This window comes from Leucoraja erinacea, chromosome 15 (assembly GCF_028641065.1).
Source record: "Leucoraja erinacea ecotype New England chromosome 15, Leri_hhj_1, whole genome shotgun sequence".
Lineage (NCBI taxonomy): Eukaryota > Metazoa > Chordata > Chondrichthyes > Rajiformes > Rajidae > Leucoraja > Leucoraja erinaceus.
The window spans coordinates 41,383,016-41,395,562 of NC_073391.1; the positions used below are offsets into that span (position 1 = coordinate 41,383,016).

At 46.3% G+C, this 12,547-nt stretch overlaps 1 protein-coding gene across 1 annotated transcript in view; it reads right to left on the minus strand.

Moving 5' to 3' along the window:
• Nucleotides 1-12,547, minus strand: part of prkg1b (protein kinase cGMP-dependent 1b) — a 367,427-nt gene that overhangs the window by 21,152 nt on the left and 333,728 nt on the right. Inside the window, exon 11 of the mRNA XM_055647248.1 lies at nucleotides 1,090-1,229. Coding sequence (XP_055503223.1) covers nucleotides 1,090-1,229 — 140 coding nt within the window. The remainder of the gene's footprint in view (nucleotides 1-1,089; nucleotides 1,230-12,547) is intronic.

The following is a 12,547-nucleotide window of genomic DNA, read 5'->3' on the forward strand; positions in this document are numbered from 1 at the left end:
AAGGGCCAGTCTCCCCACGGTCGCTCCCTCTACTCCCCTCTCCCATCAGGCAAGAGAGACAGAAGTTTGAAGACGCACACATCCAGATTCAGGGGCTGCTTCTTCCCAGCTGTTATCAGGCAACTGAACTGTTCTCTTGTTAATTAGAGTGCGTTCCTGACCTCCCAACTACCTCATCGGAGATCTTACCTTTTATTGGACTTTATCTTACACTAAATGTCGTATCCTTTAAGCTTTATCTATACACTGTGGACTGCTTGATTGTAATTATGTATAGTCTTTTGACTGGATAGCACGCAACAAAAGCTTTTCCCTGTCCCTTGTTATACGTGACAATAACTTAAACACTATCAACATATTTTTTCTATGTATTTCACCTTAAAAACATCTCTTCGAGAAACAAGATAGAAGATACATTTATTTGTATTCACATGTGCCAATTGGTACAGTGAAATGTGTGGTCGCCATACAGCCATAGGAATAATAAAGAGCACAGAACACGATAGTCTTTCACACAAACATCCCAACACAGCGAGATCAAAGTTTCCCACTGTGAGGGAAGGCTGCAAAAATTCAGTCATCCTCCTCTGTTGTCCTCCACAACCCCCCGCTGTCGCCACTACGGGTGGCCTGATGTTCAGGTCCGCTCGCCGTGGTGACGGAAGTCCGACATCGGGACTGGAGGACAACCTCAGCGGCTTGGGCATCCAAAACGGCCACCTCCTACCGGAGTCCGCTGTCCCCCGAAGTTTTTTACCTAAACTACACAAGTGGCCACAGTGACACAGCGGTATAGTCGCTGCCTCACAGGCTGTGGAGGCCAAGTCAGTGGATACTTTTAAGGCAGAGAGACAGATAGATTCTTGATTAGTACAGAGGTTATGGGGAGAAGGCAGGAGGATGGGGTTAGGAGGGAGAGATAGATCAGCCATGATTGAATGGAGGAGTAGACTTATGAACTATTCATGTTCTCCAGAGATGCTGCCTGACCCGCTGAGTTACTCCAACACTTTGTGTATTGATTTCAGCAGCCCTGTTTGTTATTTTTGTAATATCTTCGTTTCCGTGTGGTTGCTGCTGGGATCTTACCTCACTATGAAGTCTGAATGAGCCTCCTGCATAATCTGCTTCTCGGATCGTATGTGCTCCTGTTGCCGCGTGTCCACAATGTGCCGCTTCTTCAAAATCTTCATTGCATACGTTTTGGACTCCTCGCTCTTCAATTGAACCTACAATGGAGATGGTCGTGAAGAAAAATCAGATCGTGAAGATGGTTGTGGAAAATTGATCAATTGGCCAGGTGGGCTTTGGAATGGTGGATCACCACATCACAAGAGTAGAAATTGTCCAGCCAGAGTTGAACACATTTGTCGGCATCTGCATACAATGGCGTCTTGCGCTTCTTATGCGCGGCGGTGGAAAGATTGGTGGAAACGGGGCCGCGACGTGAACACTCTTTCCTTGACCCCTGGATGGTTGATGGGATTTTATGCAGAGAAATGTGAGGTGTGGCATTTTGGGGAAGTCCAACATGGGCAGGCCCAACACAGTGAATGGTAGGGCTCTGGGTAGTGTTGTGGAGCAGAGGGATCTAGGAGTACAGGTGCATGGTTCCGTGAATGGTGGAGTTGCAGGTAGATAAGGTGGTCAAAAAGACTTTTGGCACATTGGCCTTCATCAGCCAGAGTATTGAGTATAGAGGTTGGGAGGCCATGTTGCAGTTTTACAAGACGTTGGTGAGGCCACATTTAGAGTATTGTGTTCAGTTCTGGGCACTGTGTTATAGGAAACATGTTGTCAAGCTGGAAAGGGTTCAGAGAAGATTTATGAGGTTGTTGCCAGGACCTAAGAGCCTGAGCTACAGGGAGCGGTTGAGTCGGCTGAGACTATTCCTTGGAGCGCAGGAGGATGAGGGGTGATCTTATAGAGGTGTGTAAAATCATGAGAGGAATAGATCGGGTAGATGCACAGAGTCTTTTGCCCAGAGTGGGGGAATCGAGGACATGGGTTTAAGGTGAAGAGGGAAAGACTTAATAGGAATCGGAGGGGTAACTTTATCTGTGGTGGGTGAATGGAACAAACTACGAGAGGCGGCCGTTGAGGCTGGGACCATTGCAAAATTTAAGAAACAATTAGACAGGTATGTGGATAGGAGAGGTATAGAGGGATATGTGACAAATGAAGGCAGGTGGGACGAGTGTAGATGGGATATGTTGGTCAGTGTGGGCAAGTTGGGCCGAAGGGCTTGTTTCCACGTTGTGTGACTATGACTCTACAGGTAAATAAGAATGGTTGAGGTCAGTGGGTCAAATGCAGGTCATTGAGACTAGCCCAATATGCCAATTTGGGTCAGCATGGCCAAGGTGGGCCGAAGGGTTTGATTCCATGTTGTAAAGCTCTATGACTCAAAGCAGTCGTATTATTGCGAAAATCGTTATTATACATCACTGTTTGCCATAATTAGTTCAGCTTCTCATGTTTCCTTCAAGAATGGTTTCACCTGACCAAACAATGTATAATTAAAGAAATTAGAATTGAATTTAATTGACCTATGCAGTTTGCCTTCGTTATTATGGATCTCTTTATAATGGATTTTGTTACAGCGGATGGAATGACTGTTAGCTTGTGCTAATAGCTAAAGACACACCACAAACCTATAAAGAATTATGTGTGCTACTTTCACTGTTTCTATGAACCTCGTTCCAAATATTATCTTTCATATGGAGATGCTCTCCGATTTACGATGGCTTCGACTTATGATATTTCGACTTTGCGGTGTTGTAACGGCAGCGAGCCGAAGGATTACTTCCGGTCACGTGATCAAATTCTATCAAACGCATTTTCGACTTACGATCTTTTTGTTTTACGATGGGGTATTATTGGAACGTAAAACCCCATTTGTAGGTCGAGAAGCAGCTGTACCACTTTCGTTATAAAATTTAAAATATATGAACTATCATCCACTTGCTCGGTTATAGTTGTTTATATAGTGTATATTATGTCAGTGTGGGAATGGGAAGGGGAATTGAAATGGCTGGCAAAATTCCGTAGGCCGAAGCAGACCCAGGGTAAGTGTTCAGTGAAATGGTCACCGAGTCTACGTTTGGTCTCGCCGATGTACAGGAGCCCACATCGGGAACACCAAATACAGTAGATGAGGTTGGAGAAAGTGCAAATGAACCTTTATGCAACCTGAAAGGACTAGCGGGGTCCCTGGATGGAGTCGAGGGAGGAGGTATAAGGACAGCTGTCGCGAATGGTATGTTAGCTTTCATTGCAAAAGGATTTGAGTATAGGAGCAGGGAGGTTCTACTGCAGTTGTACAGGGTCTTGGTGAGACCACACCTGGAGTATTGCGTACAGTTTTGGTCTCCAAATCTGAGGAAGGACATTATTGCCATAGAGGGAGTGCAGAGAAGGTTCTCCAGACTGATTCCTGGGATGTCAGGACTGTCTTATGAAGAAAGACTGGATAGACTTGGTTTATACTCTCTAGAATTTAGGAGATTGAGAGGGGATCTTATAGAAACTTACAAAATTCTTAAGGGGTTGGACAGGCTAGATGAAGGAAGATTGTTCCCAATGTTGGGGAAGTCCAGGACAAGGGGTCACAACTTAAGGATAAGGGGGGAATCCTTTAAAACCGGGATGAGAAGAACTTTTTTCACACAGAGAGTGGTGAATCTCTGGAATTCTCTGCCACAGAGGGTAGTTGAGGCCAGTTCATTGGCTATATTTAAGAGGGAGTTAGATGTGGCCCTTGTGGCTAAGGGGATCAGGGAGTATGGAGAGAAGGCAGGTACGGGATACTGAGTTGGATGATCAGCCATGATCATATTGAATGGCGGTGCAGGCTCGAAGGGCCGAATGGCCTACTCCTGCACCTAATTTCTATGTTTCTATGTTTCTATCTCCTTTTTTTAACAGGTGAAGGTACCTGGAGAGGCGATGGTTTGGGTGAGAAGGGATGGGTGAACCAAGGAGTTGTGGAAGGAATGGTCCCTGTGGAAGGCAGAAAGGGGTGGAGATGGGAAGACGTCTTTAGTGGTGGGATTCCTTAGAAGGTTCCCGATGTTTGGGGAGTTCTGAAACAGGGATCACAGTTTAAGAATAAGGGGCAGGCCATTTAGGACTGAGATGAGGAAAAACTTTCAGCCAGAGAGTTGTGAATCTGTGGAATTCTCTGCCACAGAAGGCAGTGGAGGCCAATTCACTGGATGTTTTCAAGAGAGAGTTTAGACTTAGCTCTTAGGGCTAAAAGAATCAAGGGATATGGGGGAAAAGCAGGAAGGGGGTACTGATTATGGATGATCCGCCATGATTATATTGAATGGGAAGGGATGAGAGAACCAAGAAGTTGTGGAAGAAACGGTCCCTGCGGAAGGCGGAGAGGGGTAGAGCTGGCTTGATGGGCTGAATGGCCTACTCTTGCACCTATTTTCTATGTTTCCATGTTTCTAAGGTGACGGAAATGGCGGAGGATAATGTGTTGGATGTGGAGGCTGGTGGGGTGAAAGGTGAGGACCAGACTTACACTCAGTGTGCCAAGGCCTCTACGATCTCCCATTCCCACACTGACCTTTCATTCCTGGGCCCCCTCCATTGCCTGAGTGAGGCCACACGCAAACTAGAGGAACAGCACCTCACCTTTTGCTTGGGTAGCTGACAACCCAGCGGTATGAACATTGAATTCTCTAATTTTAAGTAACTTAATCTCATACTCCCTCCCCTTCCCCCCCCCACCCCACCCCACCAGTCAGCTCACCCTATGAACCTGCATGTCTTTGGAGTGTGGGGGGAAACCGGAGCACCCGGAGAATACCCACGTGGATCATTGGGAGAAAGCGTACAAGCGCCGTACGGGCAGCGCCCGTGGTCAGGATCGAACCCGGGTCTCTGGCGGTGTGCGGTAGCAACTCTACCACTGGGAGATATGGACTTGGAGCGAACAATATCTCGGGGCTAGCAGAATCAAGGGGTATGGGGAGAAGGCAGGCACGGGTTACTGATTGTGGATGATCAGCCATGATTACAGTGAATGGTGATGCTGGATCGAAGGGCCAAATGGCCTACTCCTGCACCTATATTTTCTGTGTTTCTATAAACGCAGTCTATTCGCTGTAATATGACTTGCCTTGAAATGAACATGAATGGGCCACATACAGTAAAATCATTCTCAAAATCTGGGTCAGAAAACTATCCCCCCAGGCATCAGAGGAAAATCTTTCTGCCGCATTTCTAATTTCGGTCTCACAATTATATATTTACATAAGAATGGCATGCTTGACATAATATTCCAGAATAAATGGGAGTACATCATTAAGTTTGACTCTCAGAAATTAGGTCAAGTATGTAATAAAATATAATGCACGACAAAAAAAAATATCCTCGGCTTACTGAAAGATCTTTCGCCTGTGGCAGAACGGTGCTGATGGTAATAATTGCTACCTATCAACAAACCATTTGCAAGACACTGGAATTTACTCTTCTGTAACGTTGTGGTTTTAAAGCAAATTGAATTGATTGAATGATATACAGAGAGGAAAGGGCCCTTCGGCTCAGCAACTCCCCGTCGACCATCGATCACCCGTTCACACTAATTGCCACTGTCTCATCCACAACCGACACACTAGGGGCGATTTAAAATGGGGCAATTAACCTGTAACCTATAACGGGGCTGCACGGTGGCGGAAAGGTAGAGTTGCCGCCTTACAGCGAATGCAGCGCCGGAGACCCGAGTTCAATCCCGACTACGGGTGCTGCCTGTACGGAGTTGGTATGTACTCCCTCGTGACCTGTGTGGGTTTTCTCCGGGAACTCCGGGTTTCCTCCCGCACTCCAAAGACGTACAGGTTTTGTCGGTAAATTGGCTTGGTAAATGTAAAAAAAAATTGTCCCTAGTGTGTGTTAATATGTGGGGATCGCTGGTCGGTGCGGATCCGGTGGGCCGAAGGGCCTGTTTCCGCGCTGTATCTCTAAACTAAACTAAACTAAACTAAAACTATAACCTCTTTGGTCATAAGGTCATGTGATCCATGTAGAATTATGCCATTCGGCCCATCAAGTCTACCCCGCCATTCAATCATGGCTGATCTATTTCTCCCACCTAACCCCATTCTCCTGCCTTCTCCCCATAACCCCTGACACCCGCTCTAATCATAATATCTCCTTTTTACCACATTACCAGCCTGACGTAAAACATTTTAAGGCTCTTATCCTACCCCACAAGTCAAAGTTATTACTCGTGGGCCTCTATACCAATGTTTGGCGGTGTAAAGAGCGGCACGGTGGCACAGCGGTAGAGTTCCTGCCTTACAGCGCTTGCAGAGCCGGAGATCCGGGTTCGATCCTGACTACGGGTGCTGTCTGTATGGATCTTATACGTTCTTCCTGTGACCTGCATGGGTTTTCTCCAGTATCTTCAGTTTCCTTTTACCTTCCAGAGATGTACAGGCTTGATATAATTGTTCCTAGTGAGTGTAGGATAGTGTCAATGTGCAGGGATTGCTGGTTGGCGTGGACTTGGTGGGCCGAAGGGCCTGTTTTTGTGCTGCATCTCTAAACTAAACCAAAACTAAACACATACGACTGGAACGTTTCGGGCCGAAACGTTGCCTATTTCCTTCGTTCCATGGATGCTGCTGCACCCGCTGAGTTTCTCCAGCACTTTTGTCTACCTTCAATTTTCCAGCATCTGCAGTTCCTTCTTAAACACATACGACTGGAAACTCTACGACAAGGATGGAAACTGTGAATTAAGTGTTCAGAAGCAATCTGCTGAAGGTGGAGAGAAGATATCTTCTCCGACCATCATACCTAAACCAACATATCTTCCGTTGGCTCCATTTGCACCTCACGCAGGGATCTTGAGGAGACAGTATTGGGTGGAGTCAGGTGCAAATCGGGTTTGTGTGGGAATGAACTTCAGATGCTGGTTTACACTGAAGTTAGGCACAAAATGCTGGAGTGACTCAGCGGGGCAGGCAGCTTCTCTGGAGGGAAGGAACGGGTGACATTTCGGGCCGAGACCCTTCGACCCAAAACGTCACCCATTCCTTCTCTTCAGCTCTATCCTACAGCTACTGAGACGCTACTCCAGCATTTTCAATCTATCTTAGGTGCAAATCAGGATTATCGGGTCGGACTGAAGGATATAGTCTGGGTTTGGAATGGGATGAAGCATCAAAGTGAACACTGAGGCCCCTGGTTGAGGGATCTGGGGCCAGATAGTGTAGTTCAGTTTAGTGTATTATTATCACATATAACCATATAACAATTACAGCACGGAAACAGGCCATCTCGACCCTTCTAGTCCGTGCCCAAACACATAATCTCCCCTAGTCCCATATACCTGCGCTCAGACCATAACCCTCCATTCCCTTCCCATCCATATAACTATCCAATTTATTTTTAAATGATAAAAACGAACCTGCCTCCACCACCTTCACTGGAAGCTCATTCCACACAGCCACCACTGTCTGAGTAAAGAAGTTCCCCCTCATGTTACCCCTAAACTTCAGTCCCTTCATTCTCATGTCATGTCCCCTTGTTTGAATCTTCCCTACTCTCAGTAGGAAAAGCTTTTCCACGTCAACTCTGTCTATCCCTCTCATCATTTTAAAAACCTCTATCAAGTCCCCCCTTAACCTTCTGCGCTCCAAAGAATAAAGCCCTAACTTGTTCAACCTTTCTCTGTAACTTAGTTGCTGAAACCCAGGCAACATTCTAGTAAATCTCCTCTGTACTCTCTCTATTTTGTTGACATCCTTCCTATAATTAGGCGACCAAAATTGTACACCATACTCCAGATTTGGCCTCACCAATGCCTTGTACAATTTTAACATTACATCCCAACTTCTATACTCAAATACTCAAATAACTTCTATACACATGTACCGAGCTACGGTGAAAAGGTTTTTGTTGCGGGCTAACCAGCCGGAAAAAAGACTGTACATGCTTATGATCAAGCTGTCGGCAGTGTACAGATACAGGATAAAGGAAAACACGTCTAGTGGAAGATAAAATCCAGTGAAGTCCGATTAAAGATAGTTGGAGGGTCCCCAATGAGGTAGATGGGATCCAGTTGGTGATGGGATGGTTCGGTTGCCTGATGGCAGCTGGGAAGAAACTGCCCCTGAATTTTGTGGTTCAATTCAGTTTACGTTATTGTCATGTGTGCAGTGAAAATCTTGTTGTTGCGTGCTAACCAGCCAGCGGAAAGACAATACATGTTTATAGTCGAGCCATTCGCAGTGTACTGATACATGATGAAGGGAATAATGCTTAGTGCAAGGTAAAGCCAGTGATGTACGATCGCAGAGATAAGGTGGGAAGTAGTTCGGGACTGCTCTCTGGTTACGCTGAGACGGTTCAGTTGCCCGGGAGGGGTGCAAGGGAGGGGTGAGGCAAGGGGTGATAGGGGTGGAAACGGGTGAGGAGGGAAATGATGTGCAGATGGAACCCAGGTAGGGGAAGGGAATTAAACTGGTGGATGAAATGTGCAGGAAGGAACTGCAGATGCTGCTTTAAACTGAAGGTAGACTGGAGTAAAAAGCTGGAGTAACTCTGCAGTTCAGACAGCATCTCTGGAGAAAAGGAATAGGTGACGTTTCGGGTCGAGACCCTTCATCATACCGTTGGGTCATAAGCTGCCCAAGTGAAATATGAGGTGCTGTTCCTCCAATTTGTGTGTGTCCTCACTCTGACAGTGGAGGAGGGCTTGAGATTCGGGACATCAAGGTTCATACCACAGGGCTGGACCATACCTTGGATGTTACTGGGGTTTTTTTTTCAAGTAACCCTTGCATTCCCTCTCTCTCTCCGTCCCTCCCCCACCCTGGTCATCCTGCTATTTTCACTGTTCGAATCCCTTCGTTATCACCTGACTGGTATCAGACTGGTCGATGATTTATTTTGATAAAAGTGATACCTCAACACTATTTCCAGAAGACAGTTTTAGTTTAGCGATATCTGTGCTGCACGGAAAAAGGCCCTGGCGCTCACCAGCTACACAGTGAACATTCAACACCCATTCACGCACTAGTTCTGTGTTAGCCCAATTTGTCTTCTGCCCCCCGACACACCAGGGATGAATTTAGAAACATAGAAACATAGAAAACAGGTGCAGGAGGAGGTCATTCGTTCCTTCGAGCCAGCACCGCCATTCATTGTGATCATGGCTGATCGTCCCCTATCAATAACCCGTGCCTGCCTCCTCCCTTTACAGAGGACAATTGACCTAGGAACCCGCACGTCTTTGGGATGTGCGAGGAAAGTCTTCAAAATTAATCTTTTGACAGTTTGTGGCCACAAACCTCGATAATTAAAGAAAAAAAATCTAGAATTATATTTATATTGCCAATTGACAATGTAATTCATTAACCACTGATCGGTATAATTCAAGGGCAATAGTTTATCAAGGACAGAGCTTGAAAGGTCAAAGGAGATGTTGAAGAATGTCAGGTTCTATTATGGTTAAAATTAATGTTGGGGTCCTTCTGAGATTTGCAGCCTTAAGTTTGTAGTTTCCACTGGTATAAACGTCACCCATTCCTTTTCTCCAGAGATGCTGCCTGAACCACTGAATTACTCCAGCTTTCTGTGTACACAATTTAAGTCCTTCTCCTGGCAACAAGGAAATATTGTGTTTTTAAAATGTTCCACGTCAAGATGATGAAAAAATAGACAGGTCCCAATATTACAGCCTTATTCAAAAATTACTCAAAACAGTGTAAAATGTAGGTAGACAAAAATGCTGGAGAAACTCAGCGGGTGAGGCAGCATCTATGGAGCGAAGGAAATAGGTGATGTTTCGGGTCGAGACCCTTCTTCGGACCGATGTGGGGGTGGGGGATGCAGGAAGAAGAAAGGAAGAGGCTGAGTCTGGGCTGTGGGAGAGCTGGTAGGGGGAGGGGAAGGATGGAGAAAGCAGGCAATTTAGGACTGAGATGAGGAAAAACATTTTCACCCAGAGAGTTGTGAATCTGAGGAATTATCTGCCACAGAGGGCAGTGAAGGCCAATTCACTGGATGTATTCAGGAGAGAGTTGAATATAGCTAGTAACTACGCACTTCGTCCGAGCACATTATTGCACGTGTCATGCAAGCCGTCTTAAATGACCACCTAAACTGTCATTTTGCAACCTAAAAAGCTGCCTAGGTTGCCCGGCTGGAAACAGAGAAAAAATATTAAGTGAGAGCCCTGAATAACATTCTGCAAACTCAATCAAAATCATTCCACAAGTCAGGTCTGGATATATTCCAACCTTTGACATTTCTACTCTCTCTTGAGGGAAGGTATAAATGTAAAATATGTATGTGGTCAACACACTTTTAAAATATACAAACAAAATAGTGCATCGTATATTTTTAGTTTTGGAGATACAGCGTGGAAACAGGCCCTTCGGCCCACTGAGTCCATACCGGCCCCGCACATTAACACTACCCGACACACGTGTGGGACAATTTTTTTTTTACACTATACCCAGCCAATTAACCTACAAACCTGCACATCTTTGGGAGGAAACTGAAGATCTCGGGGTAAACCCACGGGGTCACGGGGAGATCGTGCAAACTCCGTACAGACAAGCGCCCGTAGTTGGGATCGAACCCGGGTCTCCGGCGCTGCAAGCGCTGTAAGGCAGCAACTCTACTGCTGCGTCACCGTGCTTCCCCCTGGAATAATTGTGACCAGGACCCACCCCAGAAACCTGAACAGAACAGGTATGTTTAAAGCGGGGTGGATGGTGAATCTATGGAATTCATTGCCACAGACGGGTGGGTATTTTTAAAGCAGAGGTCCTTGATTAGTATGGGTGGCAAAGGTTACGGGGAGAAAGCAGGGGAATGGCATTGAGAGGGAAATTATTGAATGGAGGAGCAGACTCGATGGGCCGAATGGCCTAATTCAGCTCTGAGAACTTATGAACTTTTACCAGGCTGCATCTATAAAATGACTACAGTACTTGAATGGCAGGGCAGTGCAATCAATCCTCTTTGGGAAGTCTGTGCATTTCAGAAAATGCTGCCTGCTGTGCCAATGTGGAATGCCTGACTATATGTGGAATGATGCTGGAAGCATCTGCGTGCACTGAACGGCCCTCTGGCTGACCTCTGCATCGCCTCGTTCAGAGCGGAAGTTACTCTGTGGTTGCAGGTTGAAATCCCGGTGATGACACCGATCTCAGACCTCAGATCAGCACTGCCTTCACATACGCCGCACTATGCTGACCCTGTTTGTTTTGTGTGTACGTACGTGTGCGTGTGTATAAAGATATACACGCATATGTGTGTGTGTGAGTATTTGTGAGCATGTGTATATTTTCACACACACATTTAACTTTTTTTTCTCTGTTGTTTATTATATTGTACTATGCTTACATGTGTAGGAAAGAACTGCAGATGCTGGTCTAAATCGAAATTAGACACAAAATGCTGGAGCAACTCAGCGGGACAGGCAGCATCTCTGGGTGACGTTTCGGGTCGAGACCCTTTTTCAGACTGATCTGTCCACATAGCCTGTTGTGCTGCTGCAAGTAAGAGTTTCATTATTCTCTTTGTGACATATGGTTATAAAACACTCTTGACACTTGACCTCGCTTACGGTGCTGGATGTCGAAGGGATTTCTTGGCTCAACACCCACCAGGGAAGTCCTCCCGTCTTCCATTTCACTCTCTCTCCATGCCGATTACTAGTGGAGCAGCGGTAGAGTTGCTGCCTCGCAGCGCCAGAGACCCGGGTTCGATCCCGACTACGGGCGCTTGTCGGTATGGAGTTTGTACGTTCTCCCCGTGACCCGTGTGGGTTTTCTCTGGGATCTCTGGTTTCCTCCCATACAAGACAAAGCTCTGCCGGAGGTCACTTGTGGCCGGCCCTGCATGGTACTGATCTTGTCTAGCCTCCAGCTGTTCACACACCCACCCCCCCTCCCACCCCTCCCCCTCCCCAACCACCCCTTACTTTCAATCTGAAGAAGGGTCACATCCCGAAATGTCAGCCATCCTTTTTCTCCAGAGATGCTGCCAGACCCGCTGAGTTACTCCAGCACTTTGTGTCTATCTTCGGTATAAACGGGGAATATAGGAATGTGGGTTATGTGCAGGTAGATAAGTGATAGAAAAACAGAAACATAAAAAATAGGTGCAGGAGTAGGCCATTCAGCCCCTTGAGCCCGCACTGCCATTCAATATGATCATGGCTGATGATCCAACATCAGTACCCCGTTCCTGCTTTCTCCCCAAAGAGCTATATCTAACTCTCTCTTAAAAACATCCAGTCAATTGGCCTCCACTGCATTCTGTGGCAGAGAATTCCAAAGATTCACAACTCTCTGGGTGAAAAAGTTTTGACCTCATCTCAGTCCTAAATGACCTACACCTTATTCTTAAACTGTGACCCCTGGTTCTGGACTCGCCCAACATTGGGAAGTGATGGTCTTGGCGCAGATATTGTGGGCTGAAGGCCATCTTCTTGTGCTGTAATGTTCTCCATCAAGAGAAGTTAGATTTGGCTCTTAGGGCTAACGGAATCAAGGGATATGGGGAAAAA